The 18326-nt window shown below is 41.3% G+C and overlaps 1 protein-coding gene across 1 annotated transcript; it reads right to left on the bottom strand.

The window, feature by feature from the left end:
* Positions 1 to 1191: 1191 nt before the first annotated feature.
* On the bottom strand, positions 1192 to 17436 carry slc35f1 (solute carrier family 35 member F1). Its single transcript, XM_053445724.1, has 8 exons — positions 17141 to 17436; positions 14337 to 14512; positions 12742 to 12869; positions 9942 to 10101; positions 9536 to 9692; positions 5338 to 5390; positions 4996 to 5150; positions 1192 to 1935 (listed from the first exon to the last, which is right to left on the bottom strand). Exons 1-8 carry the CDS (start codon positions 17233 to 17235, stop codon positions 1702 to 1704), a joined length of 1158 nt encoding a protein of 385 aa, XP_053301699.1. The 5' UTR covers positions 17236 to 17436; the 3' UTR covers positions 1192 to 1701.
* Between the last annotated feature and the right edge of the window lie 890 nt (positions 17437 to 18326).

The following is an 18326-nucleotide window of genomic DNA, read 5'->3' as shown; positions in this document are numbered from 1 at the left end:
CATCTAGTGAATTCAGCTATGGAGGAAGACAAGGTAACTTTTGAGAGAATAAATAACACAATCTTTCTCTTACAAATGAGGATAAATCATAAGCCCAAATTTTTTTTACCGATCTGCTTTTTTCAGTTTATTTTCAGTTTATTTTCTTTTGCAATCAACTTTTTTAAAATTATTTTTACATAGAAACAACTCAAATTACAAACACAGAATGCACAAATAACAACAACCCAATAACCAATAATGGTGAGCTCCTTACCCATCAAATCCAAACTAGGATCTCTCTGACTTCAAAAGGATAAAATACATCCAACAATATACTAAACAATACATAACAATAAAATGTGAGAAGCAGTCGATTCTTTTACTTTATGTAAATGCAAGGCCTTGGCATCTTCCCACACATCTACAGCTCACTCCAAATGAAAGGACAGGTTTTGTTCAATCTGGATGTTAAGAGGTCTTTCCTTTATGTGCTTCTGATGTACAGGATATTTCCCTCGCAAAAATACAATCCAAAGTTTATCTGAGGCTAATATGACATTGGAGCAAAACTTAGTGGATTTTTTCTAGTTACTGAATTTCTATAATGAAATGTCTTCAGTGTGTTCCTTCCCCTCACTGCAGCTCAGACACTGACGAAACCCTCTGGTTTCACTGACTCAGACTGCTGAGCCTCATAATCATGTCAGATAAAATTTACAATATACTGTATATACACTGTGAGAGGAGGGGGCCATGGATTCTGACCCCAATCACTTCTATCACTGTCAAAGCTCTTTTCCATATTATGGTTGCCGTAAGATACAGCAACTTCCTCCAAAAACGATGTGATGCAGCCAGCGCATCTCAGCCAATGACAGTGGTTATGAATGATGTTTGGTTTCTGAAAACAAGCTTTTTCATTTAGTTCTAGACGAGAGGCCAGAACATGTTTTTAAAATAAAAATGTCCATGTTCCGAAATCCTGGGATTACAGCAATGGAAGCTGTATTTGTAATGAAGGCAGACTCGATAATGTTATGTAAAATAGATTCACATTTGTCTTAGAGAGAACACTAACACACCACAGTAACAAACCTATCTCATCACAAACACTGTGCACCCTGCTTTGATTGTATTTTGACATTTATTTAATACTAACAGAAAAGAAAAATATCTAATTCAGGACAATAATCAGAATTGTAGAAATGCTGAGGTCATGAACTTTATTCTTAAATTTTCCATCAATTGTTTGAATTATTTTCTGTAAATTCAAATTCTCTATGAACTTCTGGAGAGGAAATACTGAAAGCATTTTTTGGTGTTATAAGTATTCAAACTTATATATATGATATCCAAATATATTTATACCAGCCTACATTATATCCATGTTCAAAATACACAGCAAAATATAGTACCTTGGTGACAAAGTTGTTCAATGAACCACGAGGAGCTGTCTGCCAATACTATGAACACAAGTGACTCCAGTGTGTTAAACTGAAAATAACACAGTTTCAGCATATATAAAGGGAATACTCAAAAAGATTCTTGACAGATATAAAAAGAAAGGAGAAGAACCATTCAAATGACAATACCATCTATTTACATTAATGATAATTTACAGTCACTACCGTCTACTCATTCTTTGATCACAGTGAACTCAACATATTCACTTGCTTTTTGATTTAATTACATTCTGGTCATTTGTGTAGTCAGATCAACTTAGTCTACACGTACAGGAAGCTCATCACCCGGCTCGGGGCCCAGGCTGGTGTAGGTGACAGAAGGTTCTGGTACTCCAGGCCTAAGTTGGGTTGGGTCGTTGGCCAACTGGCTGCCTGTGTTCCTGAACTGCTTGTAGACTCGTGGATCCTGGACCACATAGGTAGATGAGGAGGCGTAAAAGACCAAGCCCAAGATAATGACGACAAATGACAACAGGTAGAGGCCAGAGAACTGCAACACAGAGACAGACAGTATGCTGCTTTACAGTGGTTCAAACCCTATCCTTTAAATACAGATCAGTGGTCAGTGAGCTATTACAGGCCAGCTCTTCTTCAATATATGTATTGATGATAAGGTGGTTTCAAACTTTTTATCACCTTTATGTTTCAAACAATAACAGTCATTCAAATTTAATGTGATCCTGCTAGGTGTGTAATCTAACTTTGCGACGGCGTTTGAAACTAAACCAGCTGGTGTAAACCAGTTTAAAAAATATTTTCTCAATGTTTTACATATACTGTATATGAATGAAAGTAAACCTTTAACCATGTGACCCTTGGGTCAGGAGTGTTATAACATAACAATCACACCAGTGGGTGCGACGTCACAAGTTGCCTTCAGTGGGAACCACCTGAGGAACCCCCTGTAATCTGGATTGAAGGGAAAGTGTAAGTAGCCAAATCAAAGGTCCACAGCCTGAAACAATGCCCCAAACCTGTGCATACAAAAGGAAAGCAAATTTAGATACATTGAATTTAGCTGTCTTCACTCCAGGTCCCTGGTTTACTTGGGGATGAGGAAGTAGCTGGAATAAAACCTCTGTCTTTCTTTAACAGGAAGAGGCCTTATTCAATTCAATCCAATTTCATTTTTTCCAACAATCTAAATGATCTCAAGGCACTTTACATAAAAAGGTTGAGATGTTCCCACAAGTAAGAATTGATAGCAGCGCTAGTTAATACTACTACTAAAACTACTACTAATAATAATAGTTGAGTAGTGTCAGAACTGGATCTAGCAGCTGTGGAGTGCAGATACCTGTAGAGAGAGAGTGAGGAAAAGCACAAACTATGAATTTGGGAGGAATTCTGTTCTACAAAATGTGGTAGCTGGACAACTACCACGCCCCTCCGATGGGCCCCAAGCCACGACTATTGACTGATTAGACTGATGGATATACTATTTGCACAGTCTGACCATCTGGGTCTCATCCAATGAAGCCTTCACCGTATGTCCGAACACTACACCAGGAGTTTGCAATCTCCAAGATAGCAGCTTGGTCAGCTGTGCCATGGAATCACCCTGAACCCTGGCCATGACAGCTAGCTGGATCACGTTTTTCACCATTTCTGGCAGGAGGTCACCTGGGCTTACACCAGCAGATGTGCATTAGGGTTGGGCCCAAGCTCACATGGGAGTCAGCACAAAACTAATTTCCCTAATCATAAATATCACCCTGCCCAGAGGAGCCAAATCTAGAACTGTCAGGGACACAGCAACATGATGTGGAGGCATATATGGAGTAGCCTTGCACGGCAACTCCAAATGTGGTACTGAGTTGCAGCCATGCTTTCCATGGTCTTACGCATTTCCTCCAACTGTCTTTGCATAAGGTCTACTTTTAAAGGGCCCATATTGTGTAAAATACTTTTTCTGGGCTTTTCCGTAATGACTTGAAGGGGGTCAGGAGGGACCCTCAAAGTAGGAAAACAGTCCATTCTAAGAAATAAGTTATTGAAACGTCTCGTTTCGTACTTCCTCCCCCGTATGAGTCATATGGGTTTGCACTGGTCTCTCAGCCACACCCAGCCAGTACCAGTCCAGGCTTCGAACCCACAACCTCTACTCCCCAACACCACTGAGCTAGCAGCTTGTTAACTACCAAAGGCTAACCATAACAAACAACACTGAAGAAACACTGTAGCATGGAGGGATGCAAGGAAGAGAAGGTGTCTGTGCACATTCCTCCTAAGAACGTTTCTGATCGAGACCAGCGGTTACGCTTTATTTCTTCTGAAGTGCCGTGTCGCTATGCTCAGTGAGAAGTAACCTAGATATTACTCGTCACTCGGGACTGAAACTCCGTACTGTAACTCAGGGTTAGGATTAGGGTTACTCCTACATTGGCCAACTGTCCTGCTAAAACTTGGGGACGTTGTAACTTACCATTCAGAAGTGTAACTTACTGTTCAGAAGCATCCTGTTGTAACCGACTGTAAATATGTGGCTGGTCTCAATAGCTGCAAACATAACAACAAGACTTTCAGCTGTGTTTATAGCCAGAGATCATCAAATGCGGCAGAATGAGACCGGTGATATGCCTGGTTGCATGTCACTCAAAGTGTAGTCGCCCAATCAGAGGAGGGGCTCAAGAAGCAGGCGAAAACAACCTCTTAAATATACATTGCAGCAGTTTTTTTCGACTTTAAACAACTGATATGTCATCTTTGGGGAAGCAATACCTAGAATTAAATCCCAGAAATCTGCAATATATGGGTCCTTTAAGAGAGTTAGGTAAACAGTATCACAGGGAAGTGATGATAAGATAGGGCCTTTAAATCCCAGATTTCTAGTCCTTCTCATATCTCTCTCCCTTCTCACTGGCCTTCTTCCAATTCAAGTCAGTGCTTGTGATTATGTCCTTCATGTGACAAACAAAATCGTCACCTGCAAACAAAGCAGACAAACTCACGGCATGCCAAGGGGGTGAACAATGAAAGGTAGCCTGACAACAGGCAGCCAAAACCGAGTAGAAAACCGAGTACAAATTGGTAGAAGCTCTTACTGACCAGGAGGATAGACAGCGGAAGAGTATGGCCAGACATAATGTGGGTTGGGGTCCCATCTTGTATTTATGATCAAAATACTTGACAGAGACTTTGAAATAGTTGTTGAGCTTATGATACGTCAGCGTTACAGGAACTGTCAGTCTGTTTCCTGTCTTTAGATAACAAGGAACAGGTTTGTCTGTCACAGATGCAGTCAAGGCAAATATTCCTGACACACTCATCTGGATGGACATAGCTACTCCACAGATTGATCATCTCAATATCATCTGAGTCAAGTCGGACATTTTTAATCCAATGATCAAAATCCACACAACACAATCACACTGTTGTTTTATTATGCATGTTCTGCTTTATAATTGTCAAAACAAAGTTCCTACATCAGGACTGACTGTTCGGTAAATGTGTTGTGCTGGTCTAGGTATGTGATGCTAGATCTCTGGCACATCTATTAACCTACACATTATCAAATCATCACCAATGTGGCATGGCTCTTTGAAAGTACCTTGTATTGAAAGAGGAAGATACCACAAAAGAGGCTGTATAGGTCCGATGTGAGCAGAGAGAGATTGACTGAGGTGGCACTCGTCCTCTTTATCACCACGGGCATGAAGCTGTACAGGCCAAACATGAAACCACTAAAGCCAACGTAGAGTAGACCTGCAAACAAACAGAGAGAGCAGCTGATTTTGAATTGCATTGACACTGCTTTTTAAAACTACTTCTGTATTACTTATAGATAATGTGAAGGTATTCAGGTTGTGTGTGTGTGTGTGTGTGTGTGTGTGTGTGTGTGTGTGTGTGTGTGTGTGTGTGTGTGTGTGTGTGTGTGTCAGTCTATTCTCACCTATCTGCCAGTCCCAGGATACCTTCAGCAGCTCCTTGTGTTCCATGATTGCCCTGCAAGAGAATACATATACAGAGATTAGAGAACAGCATTGTTCCCTCAGGGACCTGGAGCTTATCTCCATCTCCAAATGGTTTCAAGACTTTCTGACAGGGTGTCCTCAGGTAGAGAAAGCAGTAAACAAATTTCTAAATTACTGGCAGCACTGGAGCCCAGTCTGGTAAGGTTAGCTGCCAACACCTGGGTCTGAACAGCTACAATGCTGAAAGTCCTTACCAGCCTGAGGTTTAGAACCAAGCCTCATGGTTTGAGGCCAACTAGCTAGGAGCCTATTGTAAGCTTTAGACTTCGTAAACTTCTCAATTTGCAGAGATAGCTTGGTAAATATTTTGAGTTAAAAAAGTGAATCTGGAGATACTCTCCCAAGGAATATTGCCATTAAGTTTGGTGAAAATGTTTCCATGCTTTGCTAATTTATTTTGTGCACACACACAGTTTGAAAACAATTCCCTGCTGCCAGGTTAAAAAAAGTTAGCCTTGCCTGTCAGGAGCCAAAGTCAAGAATAACAGTCACAGAGTAACAGACTGACTCATGCCAGCATGGAAATATAACATCCTGCCTACCAGTACCATGGTGGTGGCTCATAACTGTAGTGAATGGCTCAAACCATTTTCCTTTCTCTGTACAGAAAAGAAATCCAGAAATAGTTTTTTCTCCTGTAGAATTCCTTTATGAAATACACTAGTCATCATTCGTCACAATAACACTTGCTTAAGTCGTTATGTTTGCTGTTTGTTCCTGTTGTTTGATACAGCAGTGGAGAGTCCCACTGATGAGTCATGCTGATTTCCAAAACTTTGTTTGGACATTTAGTATTTGGTCCAAATCTAAGAAAATGTATTTGTCTTGTGTTTCACTTTCACCATTATTGTTGTTATTAGCTACACAAATCTAATACTTCAACATTGAATTTGAGAAAATCCCCAGATGATTCTTTCACAGGTATTCAGGGCCAGTTATTATCATCATTATCATATATTATTTTGAATGTGTTCTAAATCTCTTTTGTTAATTACAGGTTATTAAAGGAAACTGTGGGAGCAACATGGCTGATGCTCGCAGATCATAAGTCGATTTTTCGGACACAGGGTACTACTGATGCACTCCTCCAGTGGTTTTATTCAGAACTTTTTCATTCATGAGATCAGTCAATAAATTGATCATTTTCTTTCCAGTTCTGTATAAAAAATGTTTACTCTAAACATCTATTCCATGACATAAATGAATGACAAAATATGATATGGTTGTGTTTTGTTCTACCTTGGGTAGATGTACCTGAAAAACACCTCTGAGGACTGGTCACTTGAAAATTACTATTGTTATAAATATTTATATATGTTTTATATTGGTATTATTGGATATTTGGAATATAATTGGGGATTAATTTAGCTGTAATGTAATGTTGACTGATTGTGTAGATTGCCAATGTTGTCATCTGTTTAATTTAATTACAGCTTTGCAGTTTAATTCAGGGTGCTTCCAAACTTTCAAACCCCATTGAAAAAAACTTTGCCAGAGACTTGCAACCCTAATTATCTATGGTGATATTTGAGGCAAACAAAGGATATTGAATCGAGCTAGGTTGCACAAAAAAAGAAAGAAGTGCAGTAACTGTTGATAATTTGCAGTAATCACCCAAGAGATCACATGGGGACTAAGGAAGTTCGAAGGCAAACCTTTGTATTGTTTATATTTAAATTTAATTAAACTTTTTTTGAATCTTCTGAAACAATTGTGGTTTTATTGATTTTAAACAAGTCTCTGGGACAACCACCTTTCAACAGCGTAATATCATGGAATTAGGAACAACCTGTCACAGACAGATGCTGAGAAACTAGTTCATGTATTTGTTACCTCTGGACTGTATTACTATAATTCTTTATTATCAGGATGTCACAGTAAATCTGTGAAAAGCCTCCAGCTGGTACAAAATACTGCAGCACGAGTGCTGTGACAGGAACTATAAGGAGAGTTCATATAACTCTAGAAGGGGAGTTCATATAACTAATGTCTTAGCTTCTCTGCATTATCTCCCTGTAAAATCAAAAATATAATTCAAGATCCTGCTCCACTCAAACAAAGCTTTTAATAATCAAGTAATCAAGTCCCAAAATACAGGCTCCCTTGTGGTTCCTAAACTCTGTAAGGCAGACTGGGAGGTAGAGCCTCAGCTACCAGGCTTCTCTCCTGTGGAACCAGCTCCCCCTCTGAATTATGGAGGCAGACACCATCTCTACATATAAGGTTTGACTTATATGTAGAGATGGTGTCTTAAGTTCCTTGATGATAAAGCCTATAGTTGGGGATGGATCAGGTGAGTCCTGAACCATCGCCTAGTTATGATCCATAGGCCTATAGTGCTAAACGTCCATGGAAACGCATGAACATATACTGGCCCAGATTTACAAAAAAGCCTCTTGTGACCACAGCCTTATTGCAAGAGGAAGTTATAGGTGTGGTATTTCTATTTATGCTCAGACAGGCCCGAACCTGATATGCTTGATAAGACTCCCAGCCTGAAGAAATTGATATGCCAACGTTTAGTGGCAAAATTGGTCAACAGTGCCCCTATCACATTTCAACAAAGCAAAGTAAATTGTCTGTATTTTCTAGTCTTGATGACCACTGAAAGTGTTACGTTTGTCTTAAAGGGGACATATTATGAAAATTCCACTTTTGTAGTGCTTCTACACGTTAATTTGGGTATCTGGCATGTCTACCGTCCCAAAAACTCTGGAAAAAAACAACTCCCGCGATTTGTTGTGGTTCCTCTATGTCAGAAACTATACGCTAGAGTGTGTCGAATTGGATTACGACCAGAATTGACATCACAGTCAGTCTACATGGCATAGCCCCCCCCCCCCCCCCCCCCCCCCCCTCCCCCTCTCCGGCTGTATTGTACCCGATCTTGGGCGCTCGCTCAGTGGACAGCCTCTCTGGCGATTATAACTTTTCTGGCCCGTACAGATTTGAATTCAAATTAATAAAATAAATGAGCTCGCACATCCTTCGGCGCACATCCTGCATCGCACATCCTGCGGCGCACATAAAAATAAATATATTTACTTTTTTTTTTTTTTTTTTTATTTATGTAAAAACTCTCAGTTTTTACTCGAGAGTTTTTGCAAATTTAACCTTGAGGGAGTTGACGGATCGTGAGCGGGACAGATCAGACGACTTCACGACCAGTGTGGGTCGATCGCACGACTGGACAAGAGGCAGTTAGGAGGACGCTCCGGTGCACGTATCCCCTTCTTTTTTTTTTGCTGCCGCCGCCGCCACGCCCAGTAGTATTTGAAAAGTTAGTTGTTCTTAAAGGCAACTAAATTGGCTACTCAGTGGTTGGGTCTCAAGAACCAAATTGGAAGGATTATCATGTCATAAATATGTCAGTGTGAACCTGTATGAGACACTTAACACTGTAATACATGGGCGGCCTTGGCTGAGGGGTAGAGTGGTCGTCCTCCAACCTGAAGGTCGGCAGTTCGATCCCCAGTCTGACCCATCTGCATGCCGAAGTGTCTTTGGGCAAGATGCTGAACCCCGAATGGCCCCCCATAGAATAACTAAGTGCTGAGAATAGATGCACTGTATGAATGTGTGTGTGTATGGGTGAATGTAAAACTGTACTGTAAAGCGCTTTGAGTGGTCATCAAGACTAGAAAAGCGCTATATAAATACAAAGCCATTTACCATTTAATATAGAACTATGTGGCCTGCCAGGCCACTGGCCAATGTAAGAGAGAAATAAGTAGGCTACCATGCCACTGGCCAAGGTTCAGTATTGGGGGTATACTGGGCGGTGAGAGGGGGGGGCGGGGCACTCAAAACAGGTCAATCTGAGGAGGGCTGTTTTAGACAGGGTAAAAAGGGTGCTGTTTTAAATGATCCTTGTGGTATTTTGACCAAAAAATGTTACAGACATTTCATTAAGACCCCACGGACCCATATCAACTGGGGTAAAATGGGCATAATATGTCTCCTTTAAGATATGGTGTAAATTATGCCGTTTTGAGTAGAATATGAATGTCTGGGTTTGGAGCTTGGATGACACCACACGAGCAGTTATGTTAATTTTATTAAGCCTAGACATTAGTTTTTCGAGTCTATTTACTTGAGTATTTTACACAAACTCACAGTTGGATGCCGCTAAAGAAGGATCCGAAGAGTCCCATCATCCCGAGGAACTCCACACGGCTCAGGTTCTTCACAATGAATTCCTCACAGATGTTGGAGATCCCATACAGTGTTGCTCCTCCCAGAACCAAAAGATCCCCAAATAGCTTCTGTTCGCCTGGACAAATGAGGGACAACAATAATGAAGTGGGTAAAAGATTAAAAGTGAAAAAAAAAACTACTGCGAGCAGGAGGCTGACTGCGTCCCAAACCAACTGGAATCATCCTCAAGTATTTGCACTTGTCACATTGAGGTCAGGAAAGCTATGCCTGTCAAATCAAAGGGGGCTAACAGAATTCATTGTAAATGTATGGTGCTGTGTACTCTCACTATGTTTGTGTGCATTTGTCTGGAGGAGGTGCTCACCGAGGCCTTGCTGCCGACCAAGTAGGATATCAGCTCCGACCATGCAGCCGATACCCAAGAGGCACAGCCCTGCCCCAACAAAGTGGGCTGCCTTGTACCTCACCAAGAGAAAAAACCAGGACAGCAGCAGGACAACCGGGATGACAAAACCGTCTAACAACTGAGAGGAAGGACAAAGAGAAACAAACACACACACAAATAATGACCTCTCTGATTTACACTTCAATCATATCTGTTGTTTTTTTCTCCTCCTGCATGGGTTTACCATCAGATTGGTGATATCAGACTGTGGCAAACACTGTGTCCAAAAGATCAGTACGCCACTTCTCACACAAAAGTTGGGATCTATAAAAACAAAGTTGACGTTGTGACCCAAACGTATGAAGATTTTGAAGACGGGAACGTGTCGATGCAGACGTCAGATAGTGAATTGAAGTCAGATTATAAATCCACTTATCATCAACATTAGAACCAGCAGTGTGATTTGTGCTTAGACATAACTGTTCCATAAGAACCTTCATTGTAAAGGATATAAAACAACTTACTCTCTGATACCATAAAATAGCAGAGTTGCAGAAACTGGAGATTAACAGTTTTTGATAATATAATACCACTATGCATGTATCACCAAGAACAATAGTGTGTTCATATAGTGTGTGTGTGTGTGTGTGTAAAATTGCTGCAGTGAATATGACTGTGCTGTCACGCACACAGAGCACACTGGAGACCACTTACAAAACATAAATGAACTATTACACAGACCGTAATGACAGAAACGAACCATCCCAGTACAAACAGAAGTACTCACCACTCTGGGTTAATTAGCCATAGATATATGCAGGGTTCATACACATTTTTACCAATAGATTTCCATGACTTTTCCATGACTTTTCAATAACTTTGAACCAAATTTCCATGACCGAACATTTTGTGAAATCTCGGTGTATACGCGAAAAAGTGACAAAATGTAGTGTTCAAACTAACAATGAGAATTCCAAGGAATACAGTATACCTTAAATGACACAAACCCAAGTATGCCTACTTATATTTTTAGCGTATTTCTTTAAAAGCTTATGAATTATTTAAAACTCAGCGTAAATGAACTAGGGATGGGCCTTCAATTAAATTATCTTAATCGATCGTCGGGAGAATTAACGATCGACTTTCAATTAATCATTCATATTGTTATATTAAAATTCACTATTTATAGGCTATATTAAAATGCAGTAAAAATAGAAAAAACACAGCGTGTTTCCTGAGGTCTTTATTAAAAGATGAAAAACTCTTGTGGCAGTTCAACAGGATCCGTTGACTGGCTACACTTGAAAATATGTACAGCTGTACTCTTAAGCCCCGATGAGAGACCAGCTAGCCGCTGAGAGCTAACTCGATTTGACGGTTCTCGACCACTCAGTCTGGTTGTTGTCACGCCCTCACTCCCGGAACCCTCCACCCAGACCCGGGTCTGTCCGGTTTCCCCTCCGCTCGGACTGAGGGTCCGTGTGCGGACATAAGGCTGAGCGAGCAGAGGAGGCAACTCCGAGCTGCTTCCTCCCGCTGCTAGCATCCCCGCTGTGCTGCGTTCAGGGCAACTCGGATATTCCGAACTCCTGCCACATAGCGAACATGCAATAGTTTTCATCGATGAAAAAATTATGTCATCAACGAAATTCTTAATGATCAATTAGGAAATAGGAATTAGGCCCATCCCTAAAAAGGAATGACATGAAAATATGAATATAAAAAATTTCCATGACTTTTCCAAAGCCTTTGGGAGATTATTTTTTTCCATGACTTTTCCAGGCCTGGAAAAACACCATGAAATTCCATGACTTTTCCAGGTTTTCCATGACCGTACGAACCCTGTATATGTGTGTGATATGATTAACACTGTATAATGCGGGAGAGCGCTGTCTATAAAGTTATAAATTTGATATGAACTGCCACTAATTTATTACTAAAATGTATCATTTTGCAGAGACACCCTTTAAAAAGAAAAGTGGACCCATATCATGTCAGTAAAATGCCCCCGGCAGCTTGACAGAGCCACTAGATCCACTCACAGTTAGGGTAGAGCATTTAGGCCTGTACCATTTTCTTGGAATACATCAAACAAGCCCACTTCTAGAGAATATGGTAAAGGATGACTCATCTGACTGTTTTCCACATAAAAGTGTTCTCCATACAACTTTGAACATCCCCCATTATAATCCGCCAAAATACAAGTGTACCTGGGTTTTGAAGGGAATGGAAGATGGGACTCTGTCTGGTTGTTTCATGTAATGCCAAAAACACATCCCTGATTAATTAATAGAATCACGCAAAACCAAGCATGCATCTGGTGCAGCTACCCTTTTCTCTCCTGTAAAAGTAGATTTGGACCATCAGCTCAGGTGGTTAAAATAGAGCCATTAGATTCATTCTTTGGGACCTTGAATGTCTGTAAAAAATGTAATGTGATCCATCCAATATTAAAAATACTATTTATTATGCGGTTCAACAAAGATATCTTGACTTTCACTTGTTGGTATGGGGTTTGCTCCAAAAACAGAGGATCCTACATTTACAACAATGCAAGACAGGAGTTTCTTTAGCATTACCAAGCGTTTGTAATGCAGATCACCAGAGTTTCTTTCTCAGACAAAGCTCCCACATCAGCCATAAAAGACAGTATACCACAGGCTGAGCAGAGCGGAACAATACCAGGACCTTTTCATGTGTGTCACAAAGTTCATTTTTTTAAAGTTTTGAACACACACACACACACACACACACACACACACACACACACACCACGAACCTGTACACTGGAGAGTGTAGTGTACTGGTAGGCCTTCAGGACCAGATAGTTGGCCTCGATGTCTACCAAACCCAGAATCATGTATTTCCACCAGCGTTGCTTCAGAATGGCCAGCAAGTTCCCTTCACCTGGTGTGACACACAGCAAATACAATGGAAAAAGTGTTTTATAAAGGTTAAATCCGCGGAACAGAATAGAAACACTGTTTACATTGCTGGACTTCTTAGAACATTCTGATTTCCCTTTACAGTATGAAAAATCCTTCCCTGCTTCCGAGTTTGGGTCAAGAATCATCTGAGTCTGTGATCATTTTCACCCACAACTGCTGCATCAGCTGCATAGCAGCTGTTGCTGAGGGGCTAGATGGTGATGTGTCCTTGGGCAAGATACTGAATGTAGAATGTCCCTCATAGATGCACCGTTTAATATGTGTGTGAAAGGGTAACATCAGCAACCTGTACTGTCCAAGCACTTTGAGTGGTCATGAAGACTAGAAAAGCGATATATATATAAATACAGCAAGAGAGGGGATGTGAACTGCGACAGCGAGCAGTGGAGAGGACCCAGCCAGTTCAGCATGATGCCCAAGGACTTGGAAGAATGGAAGCAGTACACCCCCCAAGACCCTCCACAACTCCCCTGTTTGCCCAGCCTCATGTGCCAGTTGTTTTGAGAAAATCCTACCTTGAATTTGGCTTACATGAGACACTGACTACATTTTGAATGCAAACCTTCATTCAGACACTAAGATCCATAAACTCTCAGGCTGGTTTCTAATGGTGAGGTTTCATGTAGATGTTTTCATGCAGCCAACACAAGATTTTTTCCTCCTCTGATGTACACTATGCTTATTATTCTTTAGTTTCTTGTTTAAATAAATGAGTTACGTATATTCTCTGTATAACTAGAAAGGAACTCTGTTTTCCTCATGAAACACAGTTCAATTCACTAGATCCAGATTTATATTAGAGTCTGCACCCAATTGTACAGTTCATAGATACCAGTCTCCTAAATGTTTTCTCCTCATTCCGCATCCTTCCATCAAGTTCCGTGGTAATCCGTACTTTTTTTTTGTTGTGTAATCTTGCTTACAAACTCAAAAACAACTTACAAATCGACAGGGGTGAAAACATACCCTTCATGATGGAGGCAGCTAATATAGTTCAGTTCCCAGTTTCAAAGAATTAACAGTAATTCTATGAACTTGTACCTCTAACTATGATTCTCTATGAACTAAACACCATAGTAATGAAAGTTAAACTGTGACACATATTGAAGTATGCAGCACAGTATGATATGTAAAAGATGTGTGAGAGCTAGATGTGGGCCATGTGTGAACAGGACTGAAACCAAAGGAAATGGATCCTTCTCCACACAGTTGCATCATGTTATGAATACATATATATTCATTTGGTGCTTGCTATACTTTTGATGCTATGCTGCTATTGTTTGAATGTTTGCACATTTGTTAGTTTGTCTATAACTTACAATTTGAAAATATCTTGTGTGTTAAGATGCATAACAGGGTTGAGTGAAATGCACACACGCACACATACAGACACACAAACAATTCCCAACGTATTTTCTGTGTGTACCTTGCCGGACTGCCAGTGTCGTGGTGTAGACCAAAAATAGCAGGATGTAGTTGAGAAAGCTCTGGAACACTGGTGTGTTAGCGTGTAAGTCATCAGCCAGGTACTTGCTAGTCAGACTAATAGCACAGATTAACAAGGACAAGACCTGGCCCATAGCCAGGGTCACCAGGAGGTCTCTGCAGAGGACAAGGGACATGGGCAAAGCTCATCAGTGTTTCATTTGACATCATTAACACAAGGAAATAGAATAATATTAGCCAGTACCACATCAGTATCACTCAGCTTCATATATATGTCTCTGTCATGTTGCAAATTCACACACACACACACACACACACACACACACACACACACACACACACACACACACACACACACACACACACACACACACACACACACACACACACACACACACACACACACACACACACACACACACACACACACACACACACACACATACATACATACATCAAGCCTGAAATTACACTTCAATATGCAAAAATCTTGTGCAAATGGGGGCAGTGGGAACAGGAAGTGAACAAAACACTGAAAAACACTTGTCCACTTTCAAATCCCTACACAAGACTCATCAGAACTGCTCTTAATGTATGACAATGTTATGTTGTGTATTCATCTTTAGTGTGTGTGTCTTTGAGTTCCTTGAGAAGTGCTATACAAAAAAAAGTATTGTTTTTATGATTATTATTTGTATTATTATTATCGGCACAGATAGCACTGGACCACGTTACAAATTTGGATTGTTCTGTAGATTTAAAGGTGATGGTAGAGTTCAACATTAAAGGAATAACTCACTGCTGGTAAGATCGCCTTAAAATAAAATATGTGTACCTATGTAAGGTCGATTAAAAAAAAAATTATGGTGCAGTATGACTTTAGAAAACAGAGAAAAAGCACTCTGGTATTCCCTTTCCTCCAAAACTTATAGAAATACTACAATGTAAATGAGCCAGGCTCCCAGGCCTCTTCAATTTGAAGCTTGACCTCAGCTTCTGGTTTATTTACAAATGCTATCAGCAGAGCCAGGGTCCATATACCACTTGTAGTAGTAAGGAGAACTTAGCCTATGAAAAATCTTAAAAACGAATAGTTTGTGGTCTCCATTTCAAACCATAGGACTATGAACAGAACAGAAAAGGCAGTGGAGTTCTCTTCATCACACATTCAAAACCGATAGCACAGGTTTGATGTGAGCACAAACACCCTGAAGCTATTTAGAAGCTATTAAGAAGCTGTTGGGGTTGTTGTTTGTGGGTTATAGCAGCCAGCTGTTGTCCCCTATTCCTGGTGCTGAATATTAAATCTTTTAGTGGTATGGAGCACCGTCAGTATCGGCTTACTTTTACCGCTGCTACTACGGCAAATAACTGGTCAGAGCTAATCAATTTATGCTAAGCTCTTATAGCACCACTGGGTCACGAATACACAAATATAAGCAGTGTAAGTACTAAGCTAGTCTTGAATGGGAATATAAAAACGTGTATATTTTCACAAAGTTGCTGTGTCTGAAACAAAGACGCTGTTGAGCTCACTCTGTGCTCAGACACCTGATTTTCCAAATGCTTGGTTGTTTCCTCATGTATCTTTTCGGGATCCTGAACTACGTCTCCAGTACTCCTTTGTTCATATAGGCCAGAAACTTGTGTGTAAAGTTAAACATGCTGGAGTTGGAAATACACATCATAGTGACTCCTCTTTTGTTTCCATTGGTGCATCTTTTCCCCAGCAGCACCACCAAGTGTCCCCAGTAAGGCAGCTCTGCACCTCTATCCTCACAGCCAAGTGCAGCTTTACTCTCAGCAGAGGCCTCCTACTACTACTACTATATTTATCAACTAGGTAATGAGAAATTAGAGAACAACCTAACATTTGTTAATCAGGAGACAGTGTTCACTTCATTAAGTACATCTTTCTTGTTTTAACAGCTTAACTACTGCATAACCTGAGCTCTTTAAATATATGAATCTGCTAGTTGAAGCACTGCTTGCTTGACTATGCAGCATCTGCTGATTTGCTGCTTACCTTCATGCTATCACTCTCCCATTCACCTAAAGGTGCTGTGGTAACTGAGCTCTTGTTGGAGCACATTACTTTTTAAGAACCAGATGAAGGGATCCCAACAAAAGGGGGAATAAATATCAGGCAACATGTTGGTATCGGTTTATATAGCAATATATCATGTCGCTCCATTTGCCTGTATGTGAGCCTGCTTTGTTTCAAATTCAGCTTGCAGCCAGATAGACAGTCCAATGGCCCCGGGATGAGTAACAGAAGCCAGGGATCACGGAACAGCAGATGGCAGGAAAGGGACTTGGTGTATGTGTGTGAGTTTTCTTGTCCAGGAGTATGTGCCAGAGCACATGAGGAATGCAAATGGAGTTTACATGCATCCGTGAGAGTGGGGCAGGTGATTGGGGATTGATGAGGCGGCAGAGACAAGGACAGGACAGCAGCCATTGTGCAGCTCAGGCTCAGAGCAGGCAGATGAAGCCACCGTGGTCGTCAGGTTGAGGCTCTGCTCTGACAGGCTGTAGGAATGTCCCCACTCCTACGCCTCTACAAAACCCTCAACACACGCGATGTGACGCTCATGCAAACGGATGCTGCTGTTTGCAGCTGTTGACATCTGTTGCACAACACCTCCTGCAGCCCTACTGAATTTGACGGCTTGTCACAGGTTGTGCATGAAACCGACGAGGAGCGAGCCCCTCCCCTTCCACTGCCCGCAGTCAGTGATGCTAACTCAGCATGGAGCTAATGTGAAGGGATGCTCGTCTTACCTGGTTAGGACCTTCCTGATCCGCTGGTAAAGACTGGGCGCCGGGGTGCCTGTACCTCTCGGAACGCTCTCCACCGTGGAAACAACAGAAATCATCCTGCCAAAGAGATCAGCGCATTGTGCTCCCAGAAGGACTGGAGGAGGAGAAGGATGAGGAGGTGACGGGGTTACGGGGTGCAGCCTCACCTCAACGGTGGAGAGGCGGCGGACCGAGCCGGTGTCCGTGCTGCAGACAGCGGTGCGCAGATGGAGCAGGGCAGCTGCTGCTGCTACTACTGCTGCTGGTTCGCTCTTCCCTGGTGACAAACTACGGGATTCACAACCAGTTCCTGTGTCTGATGTGGAGAAGCCAAAGTAACCACAAGGTGGCGCTCCAACAACCAGACACCCTCATGGGACGAAGACATTTTTGGGGGCAGGTGCTCAAACCAAAAAAAAGGGCACCCATCGCCAAAATTATTTATGAAATTAAGAATAATAATAATAAATAAATAAAAACTTACTGATTCTCCCTCATTTGTTTTACTAGTTGGTGGCCTGATCCAAGATAAAAGAGAGCTGCTACCCTGAGCTGCTTGCTGCAGTTCCCTGTCCTTCTGCTTTTGGAGTCTCTCTTTTCTTGGCATTATGCTAAAAAATGTTGTGCATAATAATCAAAGAGTGACTTACATAATCTCTATGAAGCTGACAACACAGTACACACACATTTTTTTTTACTGTTTTCTGACAGAGTTGAAGCATAAGCAGCATTACACTAATAATATACCACAATATACCTCACCAGACTGTCATGTAGCTCAACTTAAGACCTACCTTTCATTTCAATAAAACAAAACTAGTGAACTTGTCTAATTCGTAGAACAGTAAAACTGCCTTTAAATTCTCTGTCAGCCTGCCTGCCTGCCTGTATCTCTCCCTCTCCCTCTTCATTAAACATGACGCACGTGAGTAAACAGCTGGACAAGGCCTTAGAAATCACGGATTTCGTGAGTTTTTTGTTTGTTTATTTTTTAGGAAATGTCGGACCAGTTGCGACGTAATGTTTTCAGCGGCGCTAATGTTGTGGTTAATTTATCACCAAACAACGTCGGGGTTTACACAAACACCGTCATTACCTGTTTGTCTGATGCTGCGGGTCAGAGAAGAAGTAGGCTGCAGCCGTTTGGCGCTCAGCATCATAGATATGC

Source organism: Pleuronectes platessa, chromosome 17, assembly GCF_947347685.1.
Source record: "Pleuronectes platessa chromosome 17, fPlePla1.1, whole genome shotgun sequence".
Taxonomy (NCBI): domain Eukaryota; kingdom Metazoa; phylum Chordata; class Actinopteri; order Pleuronectiformes; family Pleuronectidae; genus Pleuronectes; species Pleuronectes platessa.
Note: the sequence above shows the minus strand (reverse complement) of the source record. Positions and strands in the feature narration are given on the sequence as shown.